We start from the raw sequence: 19,500 nt of genomic DNA, 5'->3' as shown, positions 1-19,500 counted from the left end.
GTTGGATAGTGGGTTCACAGCAAGGCAGAACCAGAAAGGACTTAAGTCTCCTTGGTATATTCCACGCTTAATCTGTATTGGCTGTGATGTGATATTATTTGAATTTGTTTGGATATTAAGTGTGTTTTTCCAATTTTTCATTACTATGTTTAGGAACTGTATCAATTTAGGATCTACTTTGTATATTTCCAATATTTGTAGTAACCATGAGTGCGGTACACTATCAAAAGCTTTTTGGTAATCAATGTATGGGTAGTGTAGCGACCTTTGTTTAGTTTTAGCTTGATATGTCACCTCTGCATCTATTATCAGTTGCTCTTTACATCCTCGTGCTCCTTTGTAACAGCCTTTTTGTTCTTCATTTATAATTTTGTTCTGTGTTGTATGTGTCATTAATTTCTGTGTAGTGACTGAAGTTAATATTTTGTATATTGTTGGTAGGCATGTTATGGGGCGATATTTAGCTGGGTTTGCTGTGTCTGCTTGATCTTTAGGTTTCAGATAAGTTATTCCATGTGTAAGTGTATCAGGGAATGTGTATGGGTCTGCAATGTAACTGTTAAATAATTTATTTAGATGTGAATGTGTTGATGTGAACTTCTTTAGCCAGAAATTTGCTATTTTATCTTTTCCAAGGGCTTTCCAATTGTGAGTAGAACTAATTGCTTGGGTGACTTCATGTTGCAAAATTATCACTTCAGGCATTTGTGGTATCATTTACTATTACTATTATTATTATTATTATTCAGAATCATGTAAGATCAACAAAAAGAGGAGACAGACAAGGAGGCACTTTTCTTAAGAAGATAGGAAGAATGGAGGAACAACGGAGAAAGAGTAAGAATGGGAGGCACATCGGAAAAAAAAAATTAATAAAAGAACAGGAAGTATAATGGTTCCAAAGAAAGGATGAAAGGGATCTGCAACAACAAAGAGAAAAAAGATTCTAAAGAAATTTCATTATCAGTATTTCTGAAGTCTGAAGACTCTGTAGACAAAAGTGGCAAATCGGGAACAAATAAGAAAAAATTTTGAGTTGGAATCACGACTACAAAACTAAAATAAATGGCCACAGCTATGACCAAAGAAAACAGAGTACACCTTTACGGAAGAGAGGAAAAAAAGGAAGTAGAAGGGAATATACAAACAGTACATACTGATGTCACTGAAATCAGCAAACCATAGCAGAAGGGCAAGAAAATTGCTACAAACTCTGTAACCGAATAGTAAATTTGTGAGTGTGATGAACTCTATGAGCATTTAAAAAAAAATTGCCAAGAACAACAACAAGGCTGAAAAAGACATTCTGGAAGCAATTAAACAGAGTCAAGCAGTGTTCACAGTGGAACTATAGTCATAGGATGTCACACTTAGCCAAGTGAAATAGACAAATTTGACCCCAAAGACTTGACACACCCTGTTGCATACTTAACATCTTCATTGGAGGCCAAGAGGTGGTCAGCTAAACTATATACATACTCTGCAAGCCACTATACAGTGGGTGGCAGAGGGTACACTGTACCACTACGAGCCATTTCTTTTCCTGTTCCAATCACAGATATAGTGACAGAAAAACGACTGTCTATATGGCTCTCATCTTCGCAGTCCTTATGTGTTGGAAGCAGCAGGATCATTCTGCAGTCAACTTCAAATGCCAGTTCTCTAAATTTTCTCAATAATCTTCCTTGAAAAAAAAAATGTCTCTTCCCCCCCCCCCCCCCCCCCCCCCCCCCCAGGAATTCCCATTTGAGTTCTCAAAGCACCTCCATAACACTTTGATGTTGTTCGAACACACCCAGAATAAATCTAGCAGTCTGTCTCTGGACTGCTTCGTTATCTTCCTTTAATCTGACCTTGCACAGATCCCAAACACATGAGCAACACTCAAGAGTAGGTCAATTAGAGTCTTATATGCCATCTCCTTTAGAGATGAACCACACTTTCCTAAAATTCTCCGAAGAAACCACCCACCACAATCCTCAGATGCTCACTCCACATTTCGTATCACTTTCCAATGTTACACTAAGATATTTAAATGATACATGTGTGTCAAGGACACTACTAATGCTGTCTCCAAATATTACAGATTTGTTTTTCCTACTCATCTACATTAATTTAAGTTTTTCTACATTTAAAGCCAACTGCCATTCATCACAGCAAGTGCAGACTGCTGCTCACCCTGTCCTTTACATCATGTACATATACAGAAAATAATAGTGACCCTATACAGTTGTCTCTGATGATTTGAGGCAAGATGTAATCAACAAGCATGTTGTTTTGTACACTTTGAGAAAATGAGATCCCAATTGTGCCACTATCTCAGTGAACTGAAAATCTCCATCTTGAGAGATTAATTGCAATATGAGTAAACACCACTAGTCAAACATTATAGTAAATGGTATCATCAGTCTCTATCTTAAGTGAAAAAAAGATACTGATGTACTCACTTGTTCTGGTATGGGCTGAGACTTGCAATTGGGAAGATGTGCCCGTCAGCTGGAGATGAAAGTTGAGCAGCATTATTTCGCACTTGTGGTCGTGTCAGCTGAGTGGGGGCAGATGCCATAGCTGGAAACATAGCCACATATTTTAAAAAAGAAATAATATGTCTCTTCAGAGCATACAATTTGTGATTTACCACTGTAAAATGGCTAATGTCCCAATGATAAGCAATTCAAGTTGTGTCAGATTTTTTTTCTCGTTCCAGCATTCACGCCACTGGTTTTAAACTATTCTGCAGTAGCTACTGCAATTTAGAGCTCCTGTTGGCATTTTGGTAGTTCTCAAATTAATCACGAGTCAGAACAGAACATTACCTCATACCAGGGTATATTTGACAATGTTTAACATTCTGCAGTAAGGAACTTATCCATATATTACCCACATTTCTCAATCATCAGTTAACTTCTAATGAAAAAATTTACAGTTCTATTCAACTTCTCAAACAAAAAGCTTCTGAAAGCTAAAACATCTCATTAGAATACAGATTTCTTTTGTTACTGATATTACATACATTAATATGTTTTTCTTATTTTCTGAACACATTTAAAAATAATTCCACTCGACATGTTAATAAAAACATTAGTCTTGTAAACTACTATCTTTCAGTTTCATTGCTGTTTAACTGGTTGTGTTGTAAATTAAAAATTATATCATTTATACCTAAAAACAAAGATGATGTGACTTACCAAATGAAAGTGCTGGCAGGTCGACAGACACACAAACGAACACAAACATACACACAAAATTCAAGCTTTCGCAACAAACTGTTGCCTCATCAGGAAAGAGGGAAGGAGAGGGAAAGACGAAAGGATGTGGGTTTTAAGGGAGAGGGTAAGGAGTCATTCCAGTCCCAGGAGCGGAAAGACTTACCTTATGGGGAAAAAAGGACGGGTATACACTCGCGCGCACACACACACATATCCATCCACCTGGATACTGTTCCCCCCTCCCCTCTGTGTAACTCCTTATTGCATATAGTTGCCCTACCCTCTCTCTACCTCATCCCTGTATGCCCCACCAGCAACACTTTACTATTCCCCACCCTTACCCTGCTATCCTCCCCCTCTCAGCTTCTTCCTTGCCCCCAGCCACCCAGATTGCTTCTTCCTTGCGTATTTAGAAGTCTTTTCATTGTGCCTGTCTGCAACTGTTAATATTCATAAAATATAAACATAACAAGAATTTTAGTTAATCTCATGACATTACATTCTTTAGCTTCGGCAATTTACAATCTAACTCTCACCTTTGAGACAACCTACAGGTCCAAAAATCATACACAAGGAAAAACAAATATTGTCAACTGGGTCAGCTTAACAAACTGATAAAGCTTTCGCCTGTTAATAAATGTGGTGCGACATACGCGTGCAAAAAGTGATTAAACAAAGATTTTTTTTTTTTTTTTTTTTTTTTTTAACGTAGGTTAGTCTGACAGGCTGATCCATTGCTTAGACTGAGGTCTAGGCTGGGTTGGCAGTTGACAGTTTGGGTTACAGTTGGTGATGGCAATGAAAAGTACAGGTATTGTTCAAATCTGATTTCTGCTGTACATCATATGCAATTTTTTTGTGTGAAAGATGCATTGTGAATCTTCAGAATTATGACGTTATTTTTCTAAACACACACTAAAATTGCATGATAAAATCACCTCAAGCTTTGGCTGGGGTTCCCATTTGTCGCAATTTTTCCCAGAACAGTCCTAATTTGCAACACGAGTCCCTATGTCTCCAAACACTCTTTGGGTATAGCAATACTTCCAAGATGTTCGTCTCAGTTATGCTTTTTATTTCTAAACTATAACCACCTACCCTAACACAGTACTTAGTTTTCCTCATGTTGGCATTATTCTCCACTCTCACGAAAAAACTAAACTACATTTGTTGTCAAATTTGAAGTAATACATCGATTCTTTCAGAAACGCAAGAGATATTGTGATCTTGTAAACAACTGCATGGGGTTTACAAAATCATTTGTAGTAGTTGTGACAAGTTTTACATCAGTCAAACTCGCCGCTCTTTTAAAATTAGATTCAGGGAGCATTTGCAAGCACATAACAAAACTGCATTAGGAATGCATTTAGCACAAACCAGCCACACTGTAGACAATATCGAGAGTTGTATACGTATTTCACACAGGGCAGAGAAGGGTTGCGCTTTAGGCTTGTTGGAGGAGTTGGAAATTTACAAAGCCAAAAGGCATGAGCCCACTAGGGTACTCAATGGACAGACTGATTTTGTACCCAATGCCTACTTTGCTTTATTTGATAACATACTACGATAACCAAATAATGCTTCGGATATTTATACCTAGCTTTACTTGGTGAGTTATGTTGAAAACAGAAGGCATTTTGCCTTACTTCCACACAGTAATCACTCTAATCCTGTAACAGATTATCTCCTATCTACTCATGGAATGTAAAACCGAACTATATAATTTTATTTATTGAATGCTTATACGTTGTTTGAACGTTTTCTGTGGGAGACATGTCACGATGTATGTAAAGCCCTCTATTGGTTAAGTTCTTACGATCGGTGCGCGTCTACATAAGATCCTAGCGGCCGACCCAACAGAGGGCGCTGTTCATTGATCTGTCTTTTTTCAGCTATCATATAGACATTTTATCTTTCATAAGCAATTTATAGGTTGCCACTGGCAATGTATTACGCTATATTAATTATTGACCGTAAATTCACAATAAAAAAAAAAAGAAAGAAAGTGTCGGACCTATACTCTTCATACATTTCCTTTTAATATTTTACATGGAGCATTCATCTTTTAATGCATCACAATTGGATTCTATGACAGTTGTCAATTTTAATAAGTCTGCTACATGCATTTTATCTAATGTGCTTTTATCAGATTATGTTTTTGCGTAAATGATGACTACGTATAAGCAAGCCCACACTAGCAACATCCAGGGAGGGTGTAGGCAAACAGGTTCCTGGATGCTACTGTACTTCAGTGGCTGGTTGGCAATAATCATGATGTGGCCTATTCTACACCATATCTTAAATCTATGTTTTGACGATGCCACTATGGCCGTATCACTTTAAGACATGGTGTAAAAAAGGTATGTTATACCATATTTTATCTGTACATTTCCCTGGTTGCATGACAGTATATTGTGATACATATTGCTGTTTTATGTTAAAAGACACTGCTCACTAGATGTATTTTTATTTTAGATGTGAGGATGGTCATTACAGACAAACCGGTCAATGTCTACAGAGTTCATATTGTGATCAGAGACTGAAATAAAAAAGCATTTTACAGTATTGGATCATTGTTTGTATACGCGATTATGTAGCAGTTGGTGATAGCATCAATCTATTTTACAGCAGTAACGTTTCCAGTGACTAACAAACTGGATCTTTATCTTCCTGCATTAATCATGGGAAAACGCAAACTACACATTAAGTCACGGCAAGAATCTTCGATTAAAAACACACTGACATTGTTGAGTGTACGGTTTGTGGTTCAAAATTTAGCACGTCGAGGAAACACTGACTGACGTGATACACAATGTGTAGCAAACATAAAGCTGCACTTCAGATTAGCGCTTCAAGATCGAAAACTGACAACTACATATTGGTGAATTTTCACTAGCTATTGCAGGTTCCAATGCACCTATCTAATAAGTAATTTCAGTTATTAAAGCTTTATGGACAGAGTTAAAACAATACCCCTCAAATTACTCTGACAATGATAAAAACCAAATTTGTTAGCTCCCCTCATATGGACTTCTAGTTTGATACTTAACATACGCAAACTTTTAGAGTGAATAACACCACTAAAAAGTACTACTTGAAGACCATTGAGTCTGTACGATCTTCTCAAAAAAAAAAAAAAAAAAAAAAAATTTACTTATATTTGAACCCAAATTATGTATGCAATACTGTTTTAACCCCTCTCATCAGCAGTACAGTAGAAACATGTGAAAATGAATTATTACCAAGCCTATATTGATAGTAATTGTACTGTACCCCACTTTTTACTCATTTGTCCTAAATTATTGTGATTTATGTTGAAAATGTCCCAAATCTGGTTCCGATAATACGAAAACCCTAGCTTTGGCACAAGTACTTCAATGTACTGCTATGAAACATGTCTGCACAGATCCGTCATTGATACTTTTAAACAACTGTCCACACATTCTTGTGATCCCGTCACAGCTCAAAACACATTAAACAACAGCTTATGTTACACACACACACACACACACACACACACACACACACACACACACACACACACACACAGAGTCAAATAGAGTGCCTACATGTTTCAACTGGTAAGATACTGAAAATATGATTATCCACAGTTGGCGTATGAAGTACCCACAGTTTCAAAATCCATACACCAGCTTATAATATAGGAAACCTAGTTACACTCTACACACACTGTTAGCATATGGGACCTCTACCTCTCACACAGCATAGCAACAGGTTTTTAACTATGTACTTACTGCCATTTGCCTGTGGCCTCGACTGTGCAGGAGACGCTACCGCTGGCTTTGTGGGAGCAGGCGTTGCTGCTGCACTGGAGCCACCATCTGGAAAGGCCACAGGATTGCCAATCTTCATGCCCACCTCTGTACCCTTTGCCAGTATCGTCAGGTCGAGGATTATCATGACACGTCTGTAACACACATTTGCAACAGCTACTAAATTTGGGTATCTCATATTACTGAAATAAGAGGGCTAGAGACTAATAAAAAGTTATGCACAGAATGTATACGTAACCTGTATTTTATATATAAAAACACTGCATTATAGCCTTCACACTTCCAGCAACTACAAATACTGATTACTGCATGAAAATTGAGTGCAAATTACCAGCTTAGTACTCGTTTTAATCCCCCCCCATGAACCACGGACCTAGCCGTTGGTGGGGAGGCTTGCGTGCCTCAGCGATACAGATAGCCGTAGGTACGGAGGGATCTGTTGAGAGGCCAGACAAACGTGTGGTTCCTGAAGAGGGGCAGCAGCCTTTTCAGTAGTTGCAAGGGCAACAGTCTGGATGATTGACTGATCTGGCCTTGTAACAATAACCAAAACGGCCTTGCTGTGCTGGTACTGCGAACGGCTGAAAGCAAGGGGAACCTACAGCCGTAATTTTTCCCGAGGGCATGCAGCTTTACTGTATGATTAAATGATGATGGCATCCTCTTGGGTAAAATATTCTGGAGGTAAAATAGTCCCCCATTCGGATCTCCGGGCAGGGACTACTCAAGAGGATGTCATTATCAGGAGAAAGAAAACTGGCGTTCTATGGATCGGAGCGTGGAATGTCAGATCCCTTAAACGGGCAGGTAGGTTAGAAAATTTGAAACGGGAAATGGATAGGTTAAAGTTAGATATAGTGGGAATTAGTGAAGTTCGGTGGCAGGAGGAACAAGACTTCTGGTCAGGTGACTACAGGGTTATAAACACAAAGTAAAATAGGGGTAATCCAGGAGTAGGTTTAATAATGAATAGGAAAATAGGAATGCGGGTAAGCTACTACAAACAGCATAGTGAACGCATTATTGTGGCCCAGATAGACACGAAGCCCACGCCTACTACAGTAGTACAAGTTTATATGCCAACTAGCTCTGCAGATGACGAAGAAATTGAAGAAATGCATGATGAAATAAAAGAAACTATCCAGATAGTGAAGGGAGACGAAAATTTAAGTCATGGGTGACTGGAATTCGCGTGTAGGAAAAGGGAGAGAAGGAAACGTAGTAGGTGAATATGGATTGGGGCTAAGAAATGAAAGAGGAAGCCACCTGGTAGAATTTTGCACAGAGCACAACTTAATCATAGCTAACACTTGGTTTAAGAATCATGATAGAAGGTTGTATACATGGAAGAACCCTGGAGATACTAAAAGGTATCAGATAGATTATATAATGGTAAGACAGAGATTTAGGAACCAGGTTTTAAATTGTAAGACATTTCCAGGGGCAGATGTGGACTCTGATCACAATCTATTGGTTATGGACTGTAGATTAAAACTGAAGAAACTGCAAAAAGGTGGGAATTTAAGGAGATGGGACCTGGATAAACTGAAAGAACCACAGGTTGCACAGAGTTTCAGGGAGAGCATAAGGGAACAATTGACAGGAATGGGGGAAAGAAATACAGTAGAAGAAGAATGGGTAGCTTTGAGGGATGAAGTAGTGAAGGCAGCAGAGGATCAAGTAGGTAAAAAGACGAGGGCTAGTAGAAATCCTTGGGTAACAGAAGAAATATTGAATTTAATTGATGAAAGGAGAAAATATAAAAATGCAGTAAATGAAGCAGGCAAAAAGGAATACAAACGTCTCAAAAATGAAATCAACAGGAAGTGCAAAATGGCTAAGCAGGGATGGCTAGAGGACAAATGTAATGATGTAGAGGCTTATCTCACTAGGGGTAAGATAGATACTGCCTACAGGAAAATTAAAGAGACCTTTGGCGATCAGAGAACCACTTGTATGAATATGAAGAGCTCAGATGTAAACCCAGTTCTAAGCAAAGAAGGGAAAGCAGAAAGGTGGAAGGAGTATATGGAGGGTCTATACAAGGGTGATGCACTTGAGGACAATATTATGGAAATGGAAGAGGATGTAGATGAAGATGAAATGGGAGATACGATACTGCAAGAGTTTGACAGAGCACTGAAAGACCTGAGTCGAAACAAGGCCCCCAGAGTAGACAACATTCCATTGGAACTACTGACGGTCTTGGGAGAGCCAGTCCTGACAAAATTGTACCATCTGGTGAGCAAGATGTATGAAACAGGCGAAATACCCTCACTCTTCAAGAAGAATATAATAATTCCAATCCCAAAGAAAGCAGGTGTTGACAGATGTGAAAATTACCGAACTATCAGTTTAATAAGCCACAGCTGCAAAATACTAACACGAATTCTTTACAGACGAATGGAAAAACTATTTTAGACTTGGAGAAGGCTTTTGACAATGTTGACTGGAATACTCTTTCAAATTCTAAAGGTGGCAGGGGTAAAATACAGGGAGTGAAAGGCTATTTACAATTTGTACAGAAACCAGATGGTAGTAATACGAGTCGAGGGACATGAAAGGGAAGCAGTGGTTGGGAAGGGAGTAAGACAGGGTTGTAGCCTCTCCCCGGTGTTATTCAATCTGTATATTGAGCAAGCAGTAAAGAAAACAAAAGAACAATTCGGAGTAGGTATTAAAATCCATGGAGAAGAAATAAAAACGTTGAGGTTCGCCGATGACATTGTAATTCTGTCAGAGACAGCAAAGGACTTGGAAGAGCAGTTGAACGGAATGGATGGTGTCTTGAAGGGAGGATATAAGATGAACATCAACAAAAGCAAAACGAGGATAATGGAATGTAGTCGAATTAAGTCGGGTGATGTTGAGGGTATTAGATTAGGAAATGAGACACTTAAAGTAGTACAGGAGTTTTGCTATTTGGGGAGCAAAATAACTGATGATGGTCGAAGTAGAGAGGATATAAAATGTAGACTGGCAATGGCAAGGAAAGCGTTTCTGAAGAAGAGAAATTTGTAAACATCGAGTATAGATTTAAAGTGTCAGGAAGTCATTTCTGAAAGTATTTGTATGGAGTGCAGCCATGTATGGAAGTGAAACATGGACGGTAAATAGTTTGGACAAGAAGAGAATAGAAGCTTTCGAAATGTGGTGCTACAGAAGAATGCTGAAGATTAGATGGGTAGATCACATAACTAATGAGGAAGTATTGAATAGGATTGGGGAGAAGAGAAGTTTGTGGCACAACTTGACCAGAAGAAGGGATCGATTGGTAGGACATGTTCTGAGGCATCAAGGGATCACCAATTTAGTATTGGAGGGCAGCGTGGAGGGTAAAAATCGTAGGGGGAGACCAAGAGATGAATACACTAAGCAGATTCAGAAGGATGTAGGTTGCAGTAGGTACTGGGAGATGAAGATGCTTGCACAGGATAGAGTAGCATGGAGAGTGGCATCAAACCAGTCTCAGGACTAAAGACCACAACAACAACTCGTTTTAATATTTATAAATATTTGAAATGAAAAGAACAGTGTTAAACACTAATGCTTACATACTGATGTTTTAAACTTCCTTGCACAGTGACTTCCCATTGCATTTGTGTCTTGAAAATGATGTGCAGCATGCACCTCTTGAAGTATCGATTATCAAGGGTATAACAAAGCTGCAGTATCAAAAGTTATTCGAACATTTTATACACTGGAAGAAACTCAAATTTCACAGAATTAAACAAGCCTTATAAATGAGTTTTCTGCATTTTTCTGGTTTTAAGCTCATAGGGCTGTTAGCAACAGTGTGTAAGTACCCATTAAAAGATTGGGAGCTATTCATAAAAAGCTTGACTCCCTATTATGCTGTCTGTCAGACAAAGAGAAGAAGTTATTAATCTGAGGTGATTTGAATGTAGACTTTCTAGGCAATTATGATAGGAAAAATGTGTTATTAATAACTTAATGTGTTATTAATAACTTAATGTGTTATTAATAACTTAATGTGTTATTAATAACTTAATGTGTTATTAATAACTTAGAATTAGTGATCGTCTTCCCTACACGTATAGCTCAAGACAGTAGCACTCTAATATATAATGTATTTGTACAGCAGGAGGATGTAAAACTAGCACATGCTTTCCCTGTCATAAATAGATTTTCAGACCATGATGCACAACTGATTGACTTACAAAACCCAACAGCGTGTACAGTTCAGAAACCATTAAGTAAAAGTGGGGAGATGTATATAATCAGCCAAATGCTAATTTATTGATAAATTTATATCCCTTTTTGAACACTGTTGCCCTCAAAAAATTACTAACTGTAACACAAAACAGTTTTCAAAGAAACCTTGGATTAATATAGGTATTAAAGTGTCTTCAGAAAGGATAAGAAAATTGTATGAGACACCAAGAATTAGTAAAGGCCCAGAAGTAATTTTACACTATAAAAATTATTGTAACATACTGAGAAAAGTTGTCAGCAAATCAAGAAAATTGTATATTAGAGACGAAATTAACAACTTTGTCAATAAAATAAAATCAATATGGAATCCCGCCCGTCTGCTTTGACCCACGAGGTCACAAATATGGCAGAAATGACCATAAACCACAATTCCAATATGGCACATATAAAGCCGGTACGTACACATGAGGACGAAAATACATCGAAAAACAAACACACTTTCCACAAAAAGCCTAATGACACTAACGGGACAAGAGCGGGAAATGGGGCGTTTTTGGGTGGGGGCAAACTAAATATAAACAAATTTAGACACCCACCACCATACAAAACCACGAGAAAAACTGACATCACAAAACTCCCCAAATACCACTAAACACAATATCATCTGGAATCGGACACTTCCCTTGACCTATATACCTCAACAGCATCTCCCGATCCCATAAATTAGGATCAAACACTTGCCTTGGCCTATATAGCTCAAAAACATCTCCCGATACCAATATCAACATACACAGCCACACTCTGGGATCGAACACTTCCCTTGACCTGCACACTGTTAATTTTATCCGTCATATCCATTCCTGAACAAAAACAACAACCGATTAATTTTACTAAAATTACCACACGATGTGCAGCGAACAACACTAAATTAACCTTCACACAAAATCATTAACTCACTGAAACGAATTCCACTACAAACACAACCGACACTCGAACAATTCTGGATAATGAGCAAAAGCAAACTGAGCCCATTACACCACACAAACGAAAACCCTGAACGCACCACCAGAGAGCACAACAAACCACAACACGACACCAACAAAAACGCCACACTCACAAACCAAACTCCGCGCCCTCATGACATCACACACAACAACACCTTTATGTCACAGGTCAAAGCCGACGTGTGGGATCGGACACTTCTGTCGACCCGAAATTAGCAAGCTGTCATACCTTGCATATTTTCACTCTCCGATGTTATATGGAATAATATTTTGGGGTAACTCAGCACTAAGACAAAAAGCATTCACTGCTCAAAAGAAAGTGGTTAGAATAATGTGTGGGGCTCAGTTACACATCTTGTAGGCACCTGTTTAAAAGGTTAGGAATTCTTAAAACAGCCTCACAGTACATTTACTCAGTAGTGACATTTTTTCTCAACAGTATGGGCCAGTTTAAAAGCAAGAGTGACATTCATTATTATAATACCAGAAGGTAGAAAGACATATCGAGAAAGGGGTAAAATATGCTCCTGTAAAACTTTCCGATAAATCATCGGAAGAAATAGAATGTCCGACAGACAGTAGTAACTGTTTCAAAAATAAATTGAAATCATATCTCCTTGACAACTTCTTCCATATACTAGATGAATACTAGAATAGAAATAAATACATCTGTAGGTATAATATATGCATTTTGTGCTATTTAAGGGAATCGGGTAGGTAATAAAAATTTTAAGCAAAAAGGGGAAAAGAGAAACACCTTGATTCATGTATGCATTTCTTATGCACTTGACACGTTATACATCATGACAGTTTCTGTGAGATTGATCAATGGAACACATAACTAACTCTTCAGCAGCAATTCAACTGACTAGAATAGTTAACAGACAGTAAAATTTCATGTGAAGCAGAACCCTAAATAATGCTCCACAAGAATTCATTATTAAATTAAGACCTTGTGGGTAATTCACAATGCTGCCTCGTATAGCCAATGTATCAGACTATCAATGTGCGTGCATAGTTATGTTCCCGAGTATGTAGAGTTCATTTTCCCAAACTGTTCATGAAATGTCTTTATATTGTCGAACACACTAGCCAGCTCACTTTCAGTTGACTCAATAATTATCCTCGAGTTGGACGTAATTCTGTGCATTAACACAACAAATCACTGTTCAGATATTTTTCACCATTTGTCATCTGTCTTTCTACTTTTAGGAATGCCTTTAATTTTGTGACTTAAGACAGCTTACTGAAGCAGTTAAGTGAAAAATAGAACAAATAAATAATTAAAGTATTTTAGAGAGTTCCTCTGTCAAAAGCTTGATTTGCAGTGGAGTGAACTCAAGTGAATGAGTGTTTACACAGAATGCAAGCCAATGCTAACATCATTTGGTTGTGACTGCTTAGCACTAGCACATGCTAGCCACATTCTGTTGTCAGTTTCTCAGATAAAGTTGCCAAGGTGTGGTATTCACTTTTGAAGCCGGCTGTTGTCTTGCAAGAATTACTGAACAATGCAGGTGGCAGAGGAGAAAAATATTACTAACAGAAGAAGATAAATTTCTTAGTGTGTTGAATCCAAGGCATCCACAGGGCAAAAAATTTTGCTTGGTAAGGAATTTCCAAAGCAATCAATGTAATAACTGAGTAAGTGAGGAAGAAGGAAATAATTTATTACTTCCATCAGAACAGAAAAATTTGAATTAGCCACAAACTAGATAATATGTGAAATGCGAAACAAGTACTCAAGACTAACATCCAGTTTCTAAGAATCTCAACTGACTGTTCGCGGATAGAATTCTGGTTTACAATTTTCCACTCAACTGCAGCGAGCGAGTGGTCCATGATACTTGTCTACCAACACATGTGTAACATTCTGGAACAAGAGTTACAAAGGCTGTTAATGGGATTCAGTGGTGAATTCACTATTACTATTACTACTACCACCACCGCCACTGAAACTGAAACAACAACCACCACCACACATTTCACCCTTGCATGAAGATTCATGCATCCGTATTCTCTATCCTCTACATTAATTCACCATCAGAGGGTTTGCCATTTCAAATAATCCTAGTGTGGCCATACAAAATAATCCTATTTACATTCTGTTTTCCTTCATGACTAAACTAGCATCACCCTACCTGAAACCTATATGCCAATGACCTTTATAAAAACAGAATGCACAGCAACCACATTCTTTGGTGTTTGCTGGCACATGTTCTCGTTCATTTCCTCCACTGTGTGGTCTTGCTCACTGTTACAAGTGAGTGATGGAACCAACAGCGACTGATGTGAATGTTTCTTTTGCTTGTGTTCATTCCCATTCAAATTAGTACTAATAGAGCTTATTTGAAGCACACTGGAGAAGAAAAAAAATTGGATCCAAAACTCCAGAATTCCCACAATACAAGAGATTCTTCATACTTAGAGGCACTTATGAACACACAATCAAAAATGACTGATTCAGTAGCTGCCTACTGTACATTAAACACTGTTTTTGTCCAACAAATAACTGTATAAAAACAGTGGGATTTTTACCACACCTCTAGCATGAACTGGAAGTTATGTCTGTGAATTTTTCCATTATATGGCTCAATAGCTGCAACTGGGCACCACCTTGTTAAACAAATCCCACTGGCCAATATAACATTGTGACAGAAAGAAAATGGGAGAAACAGCCATAATACTAACTGGCGGCTTGTATTTTGATTCATACTTTCTAATTACATACCAGAGATTAATTTAATAGACATAAAAATCTAAAAAATGTATTATCCAATATGCTACAACATTATCAAATAAGAACTCACTTTTCCCCCCTTCCTCCATTGTTAACCATACTGGTAATCAGACGGTTCATTCGAACCACAGAGTAGTCCGATAGCTCTCCAGATGTCAGCTTGTCATTCAGCTGTGTTGCAAGCATGGCAAAGCTGTTCAGGTGGCAGCCATCAGAAACCAGGAGACGATACCTCTCACTTGAGCCTGCACCAGCTATTCTCTTGCTGCCCTGCAAATTGAACAAGCTATCAGATAATCAACTTTCACACATTAGCACAGAAATAGAAACTTGGTTGCCATCTGATTTTCAGTGAGAAGTTAATATGAAATTTTATTAGCATCAGGTATCACACTAAACATTTTTTAGGCAGGACCTGAGTCCAACACAGTGTCATTGACACCCCAAGCACTATTTCAAAAGTGTTAATGTTGCTATGGTCATTAAGTTGCTATTTTCTTCCTTCAAACATCTCACATGGGTTTCATATTGAAATGGAATTTTCTGACATCAAGTTTCATGTTATCTGAGAATCCCAAGATAAAAAATTTCTCACATTCGTAAAATGCGAGGAACACTAATTTGTTTCCCATTCACCGACCTGCAGAAAACTTATCTTATTAAATTCTTGTGACTGCATGCAAAGTATTTCAACAGGAATTACAATTCTATTTAAGAAATATACAGAAGTTAAGATATCAGTTATGTGACGCTCTGTAATGGGGCTAGCACTCTCTGAAATAGTTAACATCACAATATTAATGTTCTCAATGTAGACCCCACCCCATCCCTGCATTTGCCAACAGCTGAACACCTTTATTGCAACAATTCTCCAAGCTCTTAGAACTGTGCAGGGGTGGTGTTCCCTAAACTTCTCCCTCTGCAATGCCAGAAAAGAAAACACACAAACAACAGTAATCCTGGTAAGTGTAAGAAATACATCAAAGTACGTTAGTTTTTCGGAGATAGAACATTTACCAGATCAAACTATAACATAAAACACTGGCAGAAAATTGGGAAACGAGGATAAGTAATACTCACCAATATCTGCATTACCGGATCTTCAACAGTGCCGCCACGCATTATTGTCTGGAAAAAAAAAAGGATAAAAGTGCACATCCCTTTGCACTTTCCGTAGTTTATGTATGACGCATGTATGTAATACCCATAGAAACACTTATTGAAAACTTTTCAATTATCTGTTTCCTGAGTTTACCAAGCAGTTTCCGTTTTCTGACGAGAGGTCAGTCAAGACATAACGAACGTTAACACTGAGCTATGCAACAGCTCAAGCAAAGCTGTATCACAACCTTTATTGGTAATTCATATTCGCTGGCTTCACCAACTCTCAATCACGTTTTAATCTTCCAACCTAACCTGGGCCTCGTTCTTCGCTATAGGTAGTTGTGTTTACATACAAGTGGTCATTGAGAGAGGAGGAGGGGGGGGGGGGGACAATGTGATAGTATACCATGAAGAGACTTGCATCACATACAGGTGGAGGGGGGCATGTAAATGTGTATACAAATGGTATAGACAGTCTACATAACACCATTTCAAGTAAACATAACCAATGATAATTAGCTCACAATACGATGATAAAAATACATCAGCATGGTAGCATTTTCAATTTCCTTCTATAAACAAACTAACGATAATGTTACATCCGTGTTTAGCGATAACATGGTAGCATTTTCAATTTCCTTCTATAAACAAACTAACGATAATGTTACATCCGTGTTTAGCGATAACACGACTCTAAAAAGTTAAGTTCCTCTTTTCTGCATCTAGTCTCGAAAAAGCATACAGTCGGAGCGATAACGTGAAACCAAATTAATAGCCGTCACTTCGTTTACATAAACAATTTCACATTTTCCATATGAATTTACAAACTCACAGCAAGTGCTCCCTCCGTGAGTTGCCAGGTCATCTTGCTGGTAAGAACAAATAAACGTTGCTAAAATATTTTCCACACTTAGTCAACTCTTCTGCCACTTCCACTACACCACATACAATTATCTACGTTTCCTCCCAACTCCAATTGCGATTACACGAAACGCAGATTCCGCGGGAAACAACCTCATAGATATTAGATACTATAGCACACTACAGCGAAGTAGTCGATTATACGCCACAGAAAAGGTTCGAAATAACAAGGGTTTTTGACAGCGAATCGAAAGTTCCATCCATTTCTTGTATTACAGCCTCTTTAGTAATATGTTCTCAGTATAAATTTTCAGTGTTGGGAATGAGACTAGAGCTTGCTATGGCGACACACTCTCACATACTGAACTCTGATCCTTGTTACTGCATTAAATAATTATCTATCATATTGTTAACTGTCATATTATGTAATACTTAGTGTCATCCTTGCCTGCGTTTGTCATAAATTTCTTTATTTTTGAGTTTGTTACAGTAAATTGTTATGGAGGATAACCGCAATAAAACGAAAGTTCCAGACTCAAAGTTTCTATTGTCGTCAGGGAGCCATTAATATCATCCATTTTTTAAAAATTTTATTTTGTTGTAGCACAAAATAACTCTGTGATATTAATAGCTGCACTTCTTAAGAGGAACTTATAATTTGTGTAGTGCGATAGATAATAAATTAAAATAAATTTAGCGAGTTGTGTTCAAAGTTATTTAATTACTGTTCGGAAGAAAACATTAAACCAACATTACACCAGCCATAATACAGCCCCACTGTGAATGCTGTTCTTAGGTATGGAAAAATTTGTCCTCTTCTTTTTAATAGTAGCTGCAAATCACCATGGCCATTGTCATGGGATTGGAAGCTGCTGGCCATAGATGTCCTTGGATAGACTATAGGATGAGACATAGACCACGTCATTTTACCGTCAACATCTAAGTGTAAGAACTGAAAGAAAGCCAGTAGTCTGCGTGCCGACTTGCCATGCTGTCCAGCGCAGCTATTGCGCATACAAGTGCACACAGAGAACGCTGGTTAGCCGGCTTGTCAAGGGGCAGCAGTCCCATTATGAGTAGAACATCGCTCGAATTCAGTTTTTCTCACACGAATTCACAGAAACTATGCATTACAAGAAAATTATTTTTACAGTACGTTTAGGTTTATATGTCAGCTTCATACTTAAGTGCCCATCACCTCGCAAATGGCCATACTTATTTCTTAATCGCATTTGAGGAAGACAGTAATGATAAATTCGAAAAGTTTTGCAATGAAAATTATGGGTCGCTTTCATTTTGCGTTTCGGCCGTATTATATCACAAGTTACTGAGAATCGTATTACGCAAATGCATTGAATTTTTCTTCACACTTGGGAAGAGATCTCTTACTAGCCCCAATTTCGAGAAAATGGATTTTGTGTAGCTCAATGACTTATCGTACATGCGTGAGAATGAAATATTCATAACAAAACCCATGTCTCTGAATCCGTTCGAAATATCGAAACGAGATTTTGCCAAATGAGAGCAAGTGAAGTGGAGAGTATTTTACCAATTGGATGACACACGGAACTTTCTTCTCTATTTCGATACATCCGAAATTATAGTTTTCATTTTAATTTCTTTTCAATTCAGTATTTTAATTTTAATAACGTCATCGACAACTAATTTAAAGAGAATTTACTAATATAAAAATAAACATGAAATTTCTTCTCTTACATCACCAAAAATGAGATTTTCCATAAGGTATTGACCTCTCCGGTCGCCTATTGGTTGTTTAATAAGACACACAGTTCCTAGATTCTACCTCAATAGCTACTGAGAGTTGAATTTGTGCAAATTATACTGTGTTTTGGCAAAAGAAGCAAAACTACACCTGGCAACAAGATAAAGGTAGTCATTACTCATAACTGACGAGGCTTCTTCATCTGAGAAAAGGTTAACAATTCAACAAAAATAAATTGCCCATTGTGTTGCAATTTTAATAGGATGATGTAACACAACGTACTTTTGATAGGGAAAGACTGGAATGGAAAATTACCAAAGGATTTTATCCCTGTTCTTCATCTGAGAAATACGAAAAATATTTGCAGCAAATAGTGTACCATAATTTTGTTCCTATCCGCATTCTTCTTCCTATCTCCATTCTTCTTCACCTTTATCTCTCGATGAGTTAACGATAGATTATATAAGTTTACAATCTGTTTTTACCTTAATGAGTAGTCTCAAGCCATTCATAAAGTAACAACTGTAATGCTTCCATAACCTTGTAAACCGCAAATAAACAGGCATCAAATTTGTAATTTCTAATATAACAATACCGCATTTTTGCTGCAGAGTAGAACTAACCCAAGAAAACTTTGAAGTTTTGAACACACTGACGACTTGCAGAACCTTGCCAACAAAGTCAGTACCACTGATGAATTAAAACTATTTGTAGTAAGAAGATTCACGCGGTCACACTGTATAGGGTTGGGAATGGAAAGATGGTATGCTATTTTCTGTAATTTTTCATATGTTACAGATAACTGAAATGTAGTAATGAAATCATTTAGCAGGTTTTAGTCCCTGCTGTTCATTGGTAAAGATACACCAAGTTACATGATTCTTCTGGG

At 37.7% G+C, this 19,500-nt stretch overlaps 1 protein-coding gene across 1 annotated transcript in view; it reads right to left on the bottom strand.

The window, feature by feature from the left end:
- The window catches only part of LOC126106416 (replication protein A 70 kDa DNA-binding subunit-like), a 77,216-nt gene extending 60,157 nt beyond the window's left edge, over window positions 1–17,059 (bottom strand). The window contains exons 1-5 of the mRNA XM_049912692.1: window positions 16,860–17,059; window positions 16,004–16,051; window positions 14,994–15,193; window positions 6,965–7,137; window positions 2,448–2,568 (exon numbers count right to left, since the gene is read on the bottom strand). Coding sequence (XP_049768649.1) covers window positions 2,448–2,568; window positions 6,965–7,137; window positions 14,994–15,193; window positions 16,004–16,051; window positions 16,860–16,892 — 575 coding nt within the window. The 5' untranslated portion in view covers window positions 16,893–17,059. The remainder of the gene's footprint in view (window positions 1–2,447; window positions 2,569–6,964; window positions 7,138–14,993; window positions 15,194–16,003; window positions 16,052–16,859) is intronic.
- Between the last annotated feature and the right edge of the window lie 2,441 nt (window positions 17,060–19,500).

The sequence above is a fragment of the Schistocerca cancellata genome, chromosome 10 (assembly GCF_023864275.1).
Source record: "Schistocerca cancellata isolate TAMUIC-IGC-003103 chromosome 10, iqSchCanc2.1, whole genome shotgun sequence".
NCBI classification, from domain to species: domain Eukaryota; kingdom Metazoa; phylum Arthropoda; class Insecta; order Orthoptera; family Acrididae; genus Schistocerca; species Schistocerca cancellata.
This window is presented reverse-complemented; position numbering and strand designations above follow the sequence as displayed.